General features: G+C 39.5%; 1 protein-coding gene across 2 annotated transcripts in view; it reads right to left on the bottom strand.

Moving 5' to 3' along the window:
* Positions 1-7,034: 7,034 nt before the first annotated feature.
* DHCR7 (7-dehydrocholesterol reductase) overlaps positions 7,035-14,166 on the bottom strand; it is an 11,782-nt gene continuing 4,650 nt past the window's right edge. For both annotated transcript variants that reach the window (XM_055721614.1, XM_055721615.1), the window contains exons 2-8: positions 13,365-13,468; positions 12,257-12,479; positions 11,433-11,523; positions 10,611-10,824; positions 9,952-10,156; positions 8,937-9,068; positions 7,035-8,340 (exon numbers count right to left, since the gene is read on the bottom strand). In XM_055721614.1, coding sequence (XP_055577589.1) covers positions 7,876-8,340; positions 8,937-9,068; positions 9,952-10,156; positions 10,611-10,824; positions 11,433-11,523; positions 12,257-12,479; positions 13,365-13,468 — 1,434 coding nt within the window. In that variant the 3' untranslated portion in view covers positions 7,035-7,875. The remainder of the gene's footprint in view (positions 8,341-8,936; positions 9,069-9,951; positions 10,157-10,610; positions 10,825-11,432; positions 11,524-12,256; positions 12,480-13,364; positions 13,469-14,166) is intronic.

Below are 14,166 nucleotides of genomic sequence, written 5' to 3'. Positions count from 1 at the left end.
AGAGCTCCGTGGGACAGAGCAATTGCTTTCCTATGTTCTCGGCAGATAACAAATGGAGAAAATGTCACCTAAAGAGGCTTGGATCATCCCAGAACCATCAGGCTGATGTCTACGCATTGCCAAATGGCACAACTGGAACAGATGCTGGAATAGCATCTTGTACCAGTGTGTTCATGGACTTTGAGAAGTTCCTTTGAGAACTTGCAAACTGGAGAACATCATCTGTTGTCTTATACCTCAATGTCTCTGTACCAGCTCTGGCTGTGAGTGGCTATGCATAAATAATACAGAAAAGGAATCTGAATCATTCTTTCCTCCTCTTTATATGTTTAGGTTCTCAAGACTTAAGTTGTATTAGGAACACAATCCTTTAGGTACTTGATTATCTTTTTTTTTTTTCCCCCCCCCCAAATGCAGAACTGCTGGCGTGAGGCCGGAACAGTTATCTGAGAATGCACAAGTTGTACTTCAGAGCAGCCTCACTTCCTTCTGGCTGACCACGCTGGATCTTAACAGGAGAAACCTTTAGAGCATGTGCATAGCCTGCATTGCCTAGAGCTGTGGCTTACGTTGGAATTGTAGGACTTGATCGCATCACCACAGTGAGCCACTTCGTTTACCATTCACTGGCTATACTAATTACAGAACCAGTGTAGAAGCAATCGGTCAACTCAGCCGTGTGAAACTCCACTGAAGCTACACAACAAATGATATTAAACAACAGAACACATAGCTCATAGTTTTTGGTTGGAGAGAAACTTTGCTAATCTAAAATAAGGAACTGCATAGTATAACCGAGGACAGAATTTATATCTGTCACATCAGTTTAACTGTAGGGGATAGACATAAATGTTGAAATGCCAGGCCCTTAGGCTACCCAGCTCTGCTGGAAGCACTGGCAGAGCTGAAGAGTTGAGATAAGAGAGCTCTGCTAAACAGAAGCAACTCCGGGAGGGGGAAGAAAAATATTTACTGGTCTTATCTTAAAACATAAGCAAAATTAGTGCAATAAAACAGCAAGCCAAGTACCACCTTTGTGGCATGTATGATACAAGCTGGAAGGCAGTTTTAACTAGGAATTGTGAATGTCAATGTACTGCTCCTGGTAATTTGTATTAAACTGTGCAACATTTTGAATGTTAACATCATCAGAATTAATTTGTCTCATATTCATGCTTGATTTTACTGAATTGCCATGAGCTCTCTTCCTTTCAGGTGCATTCCACATATGAATTTTGTGGCTTTCTTCTCTTCAAGAGAAGGCAGTGACAAGAATGTATGATACACACAAAAGCTGACACTTGTTTTAGCTGCAGTAAAAAGGGCAAAGAAGGAACATCCCTCTTCACTGACAAAAGCTGAGATTTTTACTACCTAGTTTGTGGTAGTACGAACCTTTCAGCTACAACTGTGCAAGAGTTTCTCACGTTTGCCATCTCCGTTTTGGTGTTTTCCTATCCCTGACGTGTCTTTTTGTGTCAGCTGGGATTTTACACACTAAGACCTACAAACCCTTCAGGCTAATACATACATAGAAATGCTCAGAAAACTTTTTCATAAGCAAATACTTTAGGAACTCACAAAAAGAGGCATCACTCCAATAATGTATAAAGAAAATATTAGGAAATTAAGTATGTCAGAAGGAAGTGACATTTCAGCATCTGATAATCACCCTCGATGCTAGAGGATCCATTTCCTGTATCTTTCTCTCCATCTACACATAATTGCACCAGAGTTGCAAACCACTTCTCCTTAGCCACCACAGCTGCCTCCCACCCCTGGGCTCAGGACTGCCTGGTACCCTCACTGACCACATCGCAGCCTGGCTTATATTTGACTTACTGGGGGAAAAGCTCTTTGATACATGACTGGCAGCATTACTGAAAAAAGCCATCACTGAGCCATCCTCAAGAGTAACTACAACATGCCAGCTGGAAAGACAAACACTGCAATGAAACATACTTTCCAGACACCGAGATGGTTACTTGTTACCACCGTAAGAAAAAAGTATGGGCACTTGTTGAGATATTTTGGGAGTTTATGACAGCCATTTGCTTGATATATATTCATTTTCCAGCAGAACTGTAATTCTGGCAAGAACAGCCCATTTTTCCTCACAAGTAATCGGTCTTGTAGCAGCACCCGCAACAGTTAAATGTGTTCCCCCTCCACCAGTACATCTTTCCTGTCAGCATTAGTTTTACACACATAATAAAAGTGATAAACTCTGACTTGAATTAACAAACTGCTTAATATATACTTGAGTCACCTCTTCAAGAGCCTGATTCCAAGTACACTGAATAAGAGAGCTTCCTATCAATTTCAGTGAGGACAGATAAACGTGGCTATGTGCTTATAGACACTACTGAACTGGGGCAAGTACCACTGCAGCATGAAGCCTATCACACCACAAAAATCATGTCATATAAATTAGTTGTTCTCTATTCCAACACTTGCATAGCACGCAAAAATATTTCCTTGTCCTCTTGGATTGTTTCCGTCCTGCTTCCCGGCACATACATTTGCCTGTAGGTCAAAGGACAGACTCAGGCTCAACAAATGTAATTACACAAGTTCATTCTCATTACCAGGCTGTAAATACTTTGCACTTACAGTCCTTAAAACATCACCTGCCCAAAGGAAATTATTAACAGAAATATTAGCTAATCTAAGTAACAAAGCTTAAGATGAGTCACGGAGGAAAAAATTATTTTGGTTTGATACTTTCAGTATTTCAATAGTCAGAGAAGTGAAGCCCTTTTCATACTTGAGAAATTTTGTTAATAACGTTACCATATGGCATAAGAATAAATTCAGCAGTCACAAATTCTAGTTCATATCAATGTGAAAACTGTATCCTAGGGTTTTGCCTTCATTGTAATCACAGTAACACGAATCCATTTCATATAGTCAATCTCTTATAATTTAGACTTGATGGCCAATAACGCAAAAGGCAAGTTTAAGAGCGCTGGTGTAAGGGAAGCTCTCAGGTGGTTGTCCTGAAGGCAGTTATCTCGCTCCACTGTAACAGAGGCAGAAAGAGCAGAACCACTCCTCCCTAGCCACTGCTCCTGCCTTAAACGTTTCCTCAGGCACTCCCAACTCCCAACAAAAAAGGGCACTGAACATTTTCGTACTCACATTTGACAGGTTTGGCTGCTAACTTAAACCTTTCATATTTCAAGACATACATCTGTAAGGCATTAAAAAGAAAGGCAGGGCAGAGATTAAAACAACTGTTCAATTTTCCAGTAATACATATAAGATGTTCAATTGTAGCTTGACTTAAGTTTTGCACAGTATTGTATTTATTTACTTATTTTAATCTAGGAATTACCAAACTGAATCATATGAGAGGTCTACTTAGTTCAATATCCTGCTTAAACAAAAAAGGCTTCCCAAGTTGACACCTGTAGTAGCCAACTACAAATTAATCAACTCTTCCGTACCTCTTTTGAACTGACAAAAAAAAATTGTTTACACTCTGTCAAAATCTTTAGCTTGATTAATTTTAGTTACTTGTGTAAGTCTTTTGTTATTAGTTCATAACCTGGGTTATAAATCGTATTTATCTGGATAGTCCAGATAAATACTTACAATTAAAAAATAAAATTCTTGATTTCTAGTAGCTACGAGCTCCACGCTGTAATCACACAAAAGATACTTCAATTGTTAGTTTCTATTTTTGCAAAAACATGGTGGATATTTTCCTTTCTATATTTTTCCCTTGTGAACTAATCTCTTTCCAGTTTTCACTTCCTCTACTCAGAAGAGCTTCCCTATGGTTTATTCTTGTAATCATTCTCTGACCCTTCTATAAAATTCTTTATAGAGATGTGGCTGTTGCAACACATATTTATTAGATTTTGGTCTTGTTTTTCATTTATACTATGTTAAGATGATAGAATATATATTTAAAAATACCTTGAATTGCAAACTTGTTACATAATTAAGGGACAAGATTAAAAATGGTTTGAATAGCATAACTAAAAAAAATTAAAATTAGTTTCATTACCTGTCTGGTTACTGTAAAGTAGATTCATGTCTGTAATATATATAAAAAAAAGGTTAAAAATGTTTTTTTCCCCCTTTTGATTTGACACACACATTTAAGCTTCTTTTTTTTTCTGTATGGATTGAGGCAGAACAATACACTATTACCATTTTATCTCCAACTGCACATCACTTTTACCCTTCAGTGAAGATAGTGCATTATTTAAAATAATCAAACAACAGAGCACAGCTCTAGGTTAGGTTTAGGACGCGATCAGAACTTCAGGCTGATCATTTAGAGCAGAAAATATTTTGTGGCTGCTAACATGAGCAGCAGCATGTACTTGTTGTCATTCATGCTGCCTGAATACACCTGGACCTGAGCAATCCCATTTCATTACATGCTAAGCACAGCTCTCTGGACTAGTCACCGAGTTGCTCAGAAATACAGATTTTAAAAAGCAGGTTTACATACTTATGAACATATTTAAAGCCGAAATGCATTATGTATGCCATAGTCAACCATGGAATCGTGTCAGCGTTCTTGCAGGCTGGATGGGAATACACAGAACTGCAGCTTTGCATGAAGAGTTATAAATGATTAACCGTCCTCACGGGGGCAGGTGGAGCCCAGCTCTCAGAAATGCTATCGTATCGTGATGCCACCCAGTGACAGGGGCTTAATGGGAAGGCATCCTCCCTCCCTACAGGTACTGGAAGTTCCCCTCTCTGTGCTTCCCTTCATTTGTCCATTGAATACTGACTATCTGTAATGGTCATACACTGGAAGACTCCAATTTTGTTTTATTTTTTTCCTTACGTAGATTAGGCAATCTGGAGCTTGCTCAGCCTGCTATGCCATCCCCAAATGGGCATTTGCTGCTTTCCTTCCTACAATAATCTCAGCAAACTACTTAGTTACTGTTCCGATTAATTACCAGAAACTTTTGCTGTATTTTCCCATTAGTTATAACCCAAGTTAAATAAGTACTATTTTACAAATATTGACAATTCTGTATTTGAAATTCCTGGCATAATACAGAGACATACACTCTAAAAACTTGATAGGTGATACTGACAGCAAAGTATCAATAAATACGAAATATAAGGACAAAAGTTAATCTAACACACACACAAATCCTTCAAAGAAAAATTTTTTTTTTTTTTTCATTCTGGAGGAAACAAATTAACAGCAGTGCCCTGCATGCAACAACATGTGACACAGGCATCACCCCATCTGAAGATGAGCAAGCTGATAAGTCATTCAAATGATTCACTTTTAAAGGGTGACATTAGTTGGATGCTGCTTAGAGTACTGCTTACACATTGCTTACGTTAGCATGAAGCTTGCAGAACAGACAGAAAATGTTTTTCATGTTTCTCTAAAAATAATTTATAACAAGTACAAAGCTGAATGGAATAAGCACTTTCTTTTCCAGCCAGATGCAGACCCCTGTACACATACGCTATATACTTACTCAGTCTGTGTACCACACAGATGGAAGAAAAAAGATCTGTATGGGCAGCAAACAAGCCTGAAGAAGCAGAATTCATCATCCTTACAACAGATAGGATGTGAGTTTAGCCCAGTGACGGCCCCTTGCTTGAAAAACCATGGGACTAATTGCTTCCTACCAGGAGTTGAACAGTCTGGCTGATGAAGAGTTCTCACTTGAGGCAGCTAGCCTATCTGCAGGGTAAAGTATTCTCCGCAGGAGCAGCAGTCTGCATCAAAGCCACAGATAAAAGTGTTTCCATGCTCCAATGTCAGACAATACAGAAAATCCTTTGAGCAATATTAGATGTAACAGAAATCGCCTAAAAGAAGCATTTGAATGCATAATGCTCTTGTTACTCACAATACTGCCCTTTCGCTTCAAATGTCCCCAATTTTAAAGTGCTGATACTTTATTGGTCTTCAACAGACAATTTCTTCCACTAATCATCCAGGATTTATCAGTGAAAAGAAGGGAGCATGCTGTGCCGAGCAAGGCTACCATGATTTAGAGTTCTGACTATCTAGCAGTATTTAAATAACCTTGGCATTAACAGCAAGCTGTCAGTGCAATTTCCAAGGCTACATAAGAAAAGGCTGCAAGGACGGGGCCTTAGGGAAGCTGAGAAACGAAACTGTCCAATTACTCCAGCAAAGTCAAGGGCAGCATAAAGCAAAGCATTGCCAGGGACTGATGGGGTCCAGCAGCCCTAGAAGCCCACACTTTGGGTTTTCTTTCCTGTGAACTGAGTTCTCTCAAATCAACCATTTTGTAAGCATTGTCCCTTAGTGAACTGTTGAGGTGTTGGGCAGTGTATTTTCAGCAGAAGCCCTCAGCCTGGATTTCCCACCCCATTTCAGTATTTGCATTGGGAGTCCCCTTCATTCATAGGAGTGCAAAGTTCAAATGTTCTACCACAGCAATGCATCTGTTGCCAGCGAGTGTGCTATTATTATGGCCATCACTCCTCCTCTGTAACAATGCTGTAATGTATTGAAATTTTTATCTGCAAAACAGTGACAAAACAGTTAAGAGGTTTTCGTGGTTTAACTCTGGCTGGCAACTAAGCCCCACAAAGCCGCTTGCTCACTCTCCTCTGATGGGATGGGAGAGAGAATTGGAAGGGTAATAGTGAAAGAACTCGTGGGTTGAGATAAAATCAGATTAATAAGTAAAGAAAAACTGCTGCAAAGCAAAGCAAAGCAAAGCATAACAAGGAATTCATTCACCACTTCCCACGGGCAGGCAGGTGCTCATCCATCTCCAGGAAAGCAGGGGTCTGTTATGTGTAACAGTGACTTGGGAAGACAAATGCCACTGCCCCAAACATCTCCCCCCCCTTCCTTCCTTCCTTCTTCCCCCAGCTTTATATGCTGAGTACGATGTCATATGGTATGGAGTGTCGCTTTGATCAGTTGGGTTCAGCTGTCCTGTCTACATCCCCTCCCAACTTCTCGTGCACCCCAGCCTGCTCGTTGGTGGGGTGGGGTGAGAAACAGAACAGGGCTTGATTCCCTGTAAGCACTGCTCAGCAATAACAACCAAGAAAAAGAAAAAAAATTCTGTATAATTAACATTGTTTCCAGCACAAAGTGAAGACATTGCCCCATACCAGCTACTATGAAGAAAATTAACTGTATCCCAGCCAACACCTGCACAGCTCAGTATCCTCACAAAGCAAGTTTGGTTTCAGTATCAAAGTAACGACTCAGTTGGTCATGCACTGTATTCTGAGACACCATAATCAAACTTCATTTTTGAGCTATACCAATTTGTACCAACTTTCACAAACACTTGTATTGGATTACAACAATCTTCTCCCACCCCCCCGCCCCCACCCAGTTTAAGATCAAGTTCCCCAGTTCAGTGTTTCCTCAGCTAACCTCTTGAAAAAGCAATAAACAATATAAAGCCTTTGGGAAGTTACTAACTATAGGTTACGAGTGTCACAAGCAACCACATAATACAACTTCTTTCATTAAGAGATCACAGAACTATTTTCTTCCTCTCCTAAATCACTGGAAACTGGTTGCAGAACCCTGCTACTCTGCAGGGTAAGGCCACCCCGCCAGCTTCAGGAGATTTCAGGAGCCTCAATACATGCAACTTTTCTTCAATTCCAAGTTAATTTTGAGAGAGGAAAAAAGTTCCAAGTAAAAGAGTCGTCTAAAAAACCAGGACACTTCAGTGCGTCATTTCTTTTACTTTAAATACAGTCTGCCTTCACGTTCATTCAGTACAAGGATTACTCTCCAGCTACCTCTTCTCCTTCAGAATAGCATGACTGTCCTTTACAAAGTGTTGTTAGTTTAACTATGTGGATAAACTCTCTTCACCTCCAAAAAAAAAAGTTTCTTTTTTCTTTCCCCCAAATCCTGTGTTAGCCTTAAAATATTCCTGGTATGAGCCGGTAAGGCACTGTAGCAGTGTAGCGCTTCCAGTCCTTCCCATATTTGCTGTAACAACGGTGTTCATCCCTAATGCAGCGGTGGGTTAACAGAATAGCCATATAAACAATGTAAAAGTAAGGCAAGATGTGTTCAAACCCACAAGCCAGGCAATAGGCCAGGGAGCCCATCAAATCTCCCGTGTAGTTAAAATGGCGTGCCCACCCCCAGAATCCCGAGGTCAGCAGTTTGCTGTAGTACTTGGTCCCATCCACAGACATGTACGAGCACTCGATATACTCTGGTTTCTTCCCCCATATCTTGCAGTTGCCGTTTGTACGACGGAAGAGGTCCTTCTGGTGGTTGGTCATTCTGAAGATGTAATAGCCAGCCAAGCCCAACATCAAGATCCCTACGGCATTAGCTGTGCACAGCTGGACAGGGTGGTAAACCAAGTACAAACCCTGGGGAGCAGAAAGAGAGACAATCAGTGATTTACTTTAAATACATGCTCAGGATGCCAGATTAATTCCTTGACCTACAGTGACCCAGAACAGAGGAGCAGAAGCAAGGAAACCCACCCTACTAGTAAAACCGTGGAAATTTTTCAGAAAGCTGCATCCTACATTTAATTTCTCTCTCTCCCCAAAATTGCATTTCTTAGGTAGAACAAGACGACAGAAGTTGCAAGGATGCAAACAAACCAGGACAGAAGGAAAAAAACCAGAAACAAAACCAAACCAAACCCACACCAAACCTAACCATCCTTAGCGTGCAGGAGTACAAAAAGGGACTTAAAGGATTTAAAAAAACATACAGACAAAAGAGATAGTGACAGAAAAGGGCACAAAAGAAGGGGAGTAGAGGACAAGATGTCAGTTCTGTGCAGGGACAGTAAGCCTTCCTACAAGTGAATCATTGTGGAAGACGTTGTAATGCTTACTCAACATTCAAACTGTTTAGAAACAATTTAAGATACAAATCAAACTGTGGGGGAGAATTGTTTTCTGAAAAGTTTTTTTTCCTTTTAGCCTAAACACATATTGTACCACATTTTTACCTGCAAAGTGTAGAGGTAAGGCAACCAAACACAGTCTCCCCAGCCCAAATACCATCCAAAATGATCATGGCAGATATCAATGGTTTTCAAATACCAGGCTTCATTCCAAAAGAAGTCCAAAACATAAATACCCTGAAACAGAATGGTTTCACATTAAAACCAGAAGACTCCCACCAGTTACCCTGCTTAATAGCATCAACCTAATCCTTCTGTGCTGTCTCATGATCTCAAACTGATTCGCATTTTTCCACTAACACCTCAAAACCAGGGTATTAACAGGAACGTATCACACAAATACACTCCATCTAGATAGATAAAGCGGTAAGTAATGCAAAGCAGAATTAACCAAGATGACTAAGGCAAGCGTGCTGCTGAAGGACATACACTTCAGAAGTGTACTCGTATTTGACCACCCCTCCCTCTCTTCAGCTTAAAGAGTCTTATGCTTACAGAGAGGGAGAACAGAGCTTCTGTCGAGCAGGCTTCTATCAATGAATAAATCCAAACTAATATCTGTACTTATTACTTCAGGGTCTCTTCAGTAGAAAGAACAGCACCTGACTGGCTGTTTTTAGGCATGGCATTATTTATTTTAGGCATTCTCCCACACAAAGAAAAGTTCACTGCAGTGCTGCCCTCAAAAAAACCCTGCCCAATCTTGCTCCAATGAAAGCCATGGAATTTGTCATTGGTTTTAGATTCAATATCAGGCTATGGCTGTTTCCAGAACATAGGCTCAGAAAAGCATTTCTTAATTTAAGTTTACACTGAAATCTGCTGGTGCAGACATGACCATACCACTGCTGGCACTCTGAATGAGTACAGTGGAGTATTTACAGTGGCACCCTGAATGAATACAAGTTCCCAAAGAAGCAAGTCCCAGTGCATCATCACTAAAAGAGGTTATTCAGGCCATGAAAAACTGTTTAAGTTCCATTTCAATGCAAGGAGTTTTTTCTTCTTTAACACTAGTTTATTTCCAAACTGGTTTCTTACTTTCTTCCTCTGATTTTACCTGAAGGACATTGACAAGGATCATGGAGTTAGTTACTTGACCATACAGCTCCTGTTGTTTAGCAGCATAGGAAAGGTTAATTAGAGTCCAGGCTACAATACCAGGGCGGCCGTTGAAGAACAGCTTGAAATCAAACCACTTTCCTATTCGAGGGTTAAATTCAATCCCCATCATGTAGTCATAAAAGAAGTTGCTAGTGAATTTGCTAGAAAGCACAAAAAATTAGAAATGTACATAGTTATACACAAATACAGTTCATTACTATTCTGACTATACATTTCAGATTCACTTGTTGTAATGATAATAAAAATAAATCCATATAATATTGTGCAAGATAACACAAATTGACCCAACCGAAACATTACATTAGTAGAGATAAATTTTAGCTTCAGAAGTACCCTAGTTTATTCTTGGTAACACTTTTGAACTGTCTATAACTTATCACAAACAGGATGGATTTATCTGTGACGCTAAGGCTGCCAGTCACATGACATATAGCATGAAACACAGACGATGATGCTAATAAAGCAAAGAACCACACTCATATATTGGCCTATTTATTTGTGCCAATATAATACATTCTCTCATTATGATTCTGTGCAGCATTCACTTCATATGTCCAATCACCTAGCCTTCTCTCATTATTAAAAATCACATACCAGTCTTTGGCATTGGTAGGGAAAAAGTAGCCTTTAATCATTGCAAACGTGGAAACTGCATATCCCAGGATATTGGCACACCACAGGAGAGGAATCCAGTTGTCAAAAATGATGGTAGGCGAGAAGCAGTGGAAGTAATAGGCATTTGCAAACCAAAGCACGTGGGTAATGATCCAAGCCTGAAGTCCATTGATTTCATACTTATTCACTACACCTATAATATGACGAAAGATGTGAATGTGAGTGCCATGTCACTAATACAGCTTTTTATTAATATGGATATGCATCAAATATAGAGAGGCTTTATCAAGTGCCCATGAAATGGCCTCATTCTCCTCACCCTCCCAATTAAATATCTTGTGGCACTCTTCTGAAAGTTTCATTACACGCTGCTGTAAGCATCAGGCTTTGTTAGGCTGAGTTTTTCTCTTCACTCTGACTTCACAAAACAGTGAATTTGGTATCTCTCCTAAAGCTGACTAAGTAACAAGTACCTTAGCTTCAGCAGGTGCAACGGCATTGTCAAACACTAACAACAGCCCACTGCTGATTTTAAGCACCAAAATTATCAGTCCATATTTTTCCATTGCTGGTGTGGTACCTGCTGTATCAATAGTTTTACTAAGAGGTAGAAATTCTAGGATTTATTCTAAAAGATGACTTTGGGTTTTATTTTTGTTTGAAGTAAACATATGAGGAAGATGAAAGCATTTATGTCCACTTCTCCTCCAGCTATTTATGGGTTATTAGAGACTCTAAGTACAGAAATGCTTTAATTTTAAAAGATTGTACGGTGTGCATATATTCTAAGGAAGAACTTACCAGCAGGGGTGACAGCACCTTCTTGTACACCTCCTACATATCCAGGAAGAAGTTTATGGCAGAAATCAGGAAGGAACACATACAAAACCACCTAGAAGAAAGAGAATCTATTAACAGCAAAACCACACAAGACAGAACCCCCAAAACCACTATCCCTTTCATATGCATACTAAAGATAACACAAGGCAGTTTCAGTTAAGTACTAGATAAGCAAACACAGCAAGATTTAGCTGCAGTGATTTTAGACTACTAACATATCCAAGCTGTTAAACAATTCAAAATATGTACTTCAGGTATGGTTGTCATCCTTTTTTGGTGGGGAAGCAGGACAGCTGGTAACTCAGATCAGGTCCTTATCCTTTTATTTTCAAGTTTATCTGTGTTATATGTAAGTTGCTTTCCAATTTGGAAAAAAATTGGAGTAGTTTGGTAAGGCTAAAGATATTTTAGTCATGTAAGTTTTATTTCATCCATCAAGTCCTCTTTTAATGTCTGCCTGTAAAAAATATCACTCCTCCCCAGTGTTAGTTTATGACATATTTATTGTGTATTAATTGAAAACAAATGGGTATTGCTGTTACATAGTTGCTTTTTCTTAAAAAACACATCAAGGAATATGTCACACAAGGAATATTTGTGTATGTTCCTGACATTTATTTTTCAAGTGCATAAGCTTCCTTTGGATTCCAAAGAGCCATGGAAAGTGAGGAACACCAAAGAGTAAATGCCAGTGAGACATTCCATTATCCTTCACGTAAAAAGATTCATCAGACAGCTATTTGAAAAACCAACCACTTTATCTAGATCATAACTCAATACTATACCTGGAAAGCGACCCAAAGGGTATAGATGCCGGCAGCCCTATAGGTCAGTCCAGGAGTCTTGTTCCAGATGTCAGACAGATGTTTATTCCCCGTGAGCAAGTCAACGAGTGGGTCAATCAGAGAGCACTGGTACTGGTCACAGGACATTATGAAGTAATATGTGATAAGTGGTGCAAACATGAGCAGGAAAAGGATGCTTGCCAAGGAAAACCAGTCCACTTCCCTGTAATTCAAAACAGAGCATTTTTTTCTGGAGCTTTTAGCTAGGGAAGTGGTTTAATTAAGTCAGGCAATCATTTTGGTGGACCTGCTAGTCTAACCAGATGAAAACTGAAAATGTTTTCAGGGCACGCACATTTCTTTGGGTCGAATCGCTATAAAAAACTTAGCACGTTACATACTTTACCACAAGCTGTTACAAAACTATGCTAGCTGATCAGAGCAACAGACCAGATAATACCTCTCCTCCAAAAAGCAGGCTTATTACAACCTTCCGGTTTTTGGTGGCAGTCACGGGTATAACTGGTATTCAGCTGGAAGTGGTAACAGGATCATAAAAATATTATGCGAAGTGTGGAAACACAGAAAAGACAGATCTTGGGCAGGCGTTAGTTGAACTGGCTCTACCACACACTGCCTGTAGTGGCAAGCTATGTAAACACCCATGGCTGTTTCCAGCTGCAATACAATATTAATACTTGCACAACTCTTTGAGAACACAGATACGAGTCATAAATCTTGCTACAGCAGGAGACGTCAGATAGCAATACCACAGATGGATGCCTGTTTTCCAAATCTCAGGAAACACTTTGTTTGGCCTTTGATAGAACTACAGATTTTGCTGATTTTTATGATTCACTTTCCTTTTTCTGCAAGGAGGACTGTGTTTTAACCCAAGCCATCTGGCAAGCTCTCTATCTTAAAAATCTTGAAGAACTCTTCTTTGGCATCTGTCACTACAGCTCATTATCCATGAGCTTTCAAGAGAAGGGCAATGCAACAATCTGTTACTAACAGAGTGAAGTTTAAAAGGAATGTAGCATCTGTAAGTCCAAGTATGAACCAATTTGAAATACAATGACTAATCAAGGTCATCAGCTTCTCTCACCATGCTCTTCCCCACTGGACTTGAGATGTTTGAGTACCATTTTGGGTACTCTTGTGTTTTCTTTCTTCAGAAGGCTTTTTCTCCTGATGGGCTGCCATGTTGTCCTGTATGAAAGAAAATATTGATGGTGTTACTTCAGCTGGTTCTCAGTAATTCTTATAGCTCTACAGAAGAAAAACACAAACAGAAGTTATTAAAAATTATTGTACAGCGTTCCGATTGCAAGAAATTTGTGGGAGGAGGGTAGGAAGGTAAAATTGCTTCCCAATTCCTTATGATCTTGTATCAGCAAAACAATTACAACACTGATGTTTAAGTAATCCGTGATAATTCTTGCTGTTAATGTCTTTTAATATACATTGTATAATATATCGCTTATTACTTACATGTGAGATGCAAGGGGGAAACCCTGTTTTGCCCCACTCTTCTAAACCTCTGAAAATAAAGTGTTGTAACTAACTGCCTTTCTTAATAAGAGAAATTGCTACTGTTAGTACCTGTACTGAACCTTGGCAAATTGTGCACTTTTCCCCAGACCGCTTGCTCCATTATGTGTTAGCTACATCAAAGAAAACAAGGCAACAGTTTATAATCCCATCTAAATCAGAAATCAGTGGGAATGGAGAATGATGTACAAGGCAACACCTAATTCTCTCTGTGGAATATGCTTTATAGTTTTCTTCTGCTTTTGCACAAATACTATTTTTGTTCAAGACCATAATCCCATAACCTGAACATTCGGTAATCCCACCTCAAAAAAAAAAAAAAGTAAGAAAAAAGGAAAGGTATTTTTCCTGAACTT

This window comes from Falco cherrug, chromosome 10 (assembly GCF_023634085.1).
Source record: "Falco cherrug isolate bFalChe1 chromosome 10, bFalChe1.pri, whole genome shotgun sequence".
NCBI classification, from domain to species: domain Eukaryota; kingdom Metazoa; phylum Chordata; class Aves; order Falconiformes; family Falconidae; genus Falco; species Falco cherrug.
The sequence above is the reverse complement of the archived record's forward strand: the minus strand, read 5'-3'. Positions and strand labels throughout refer to the sequence as shown.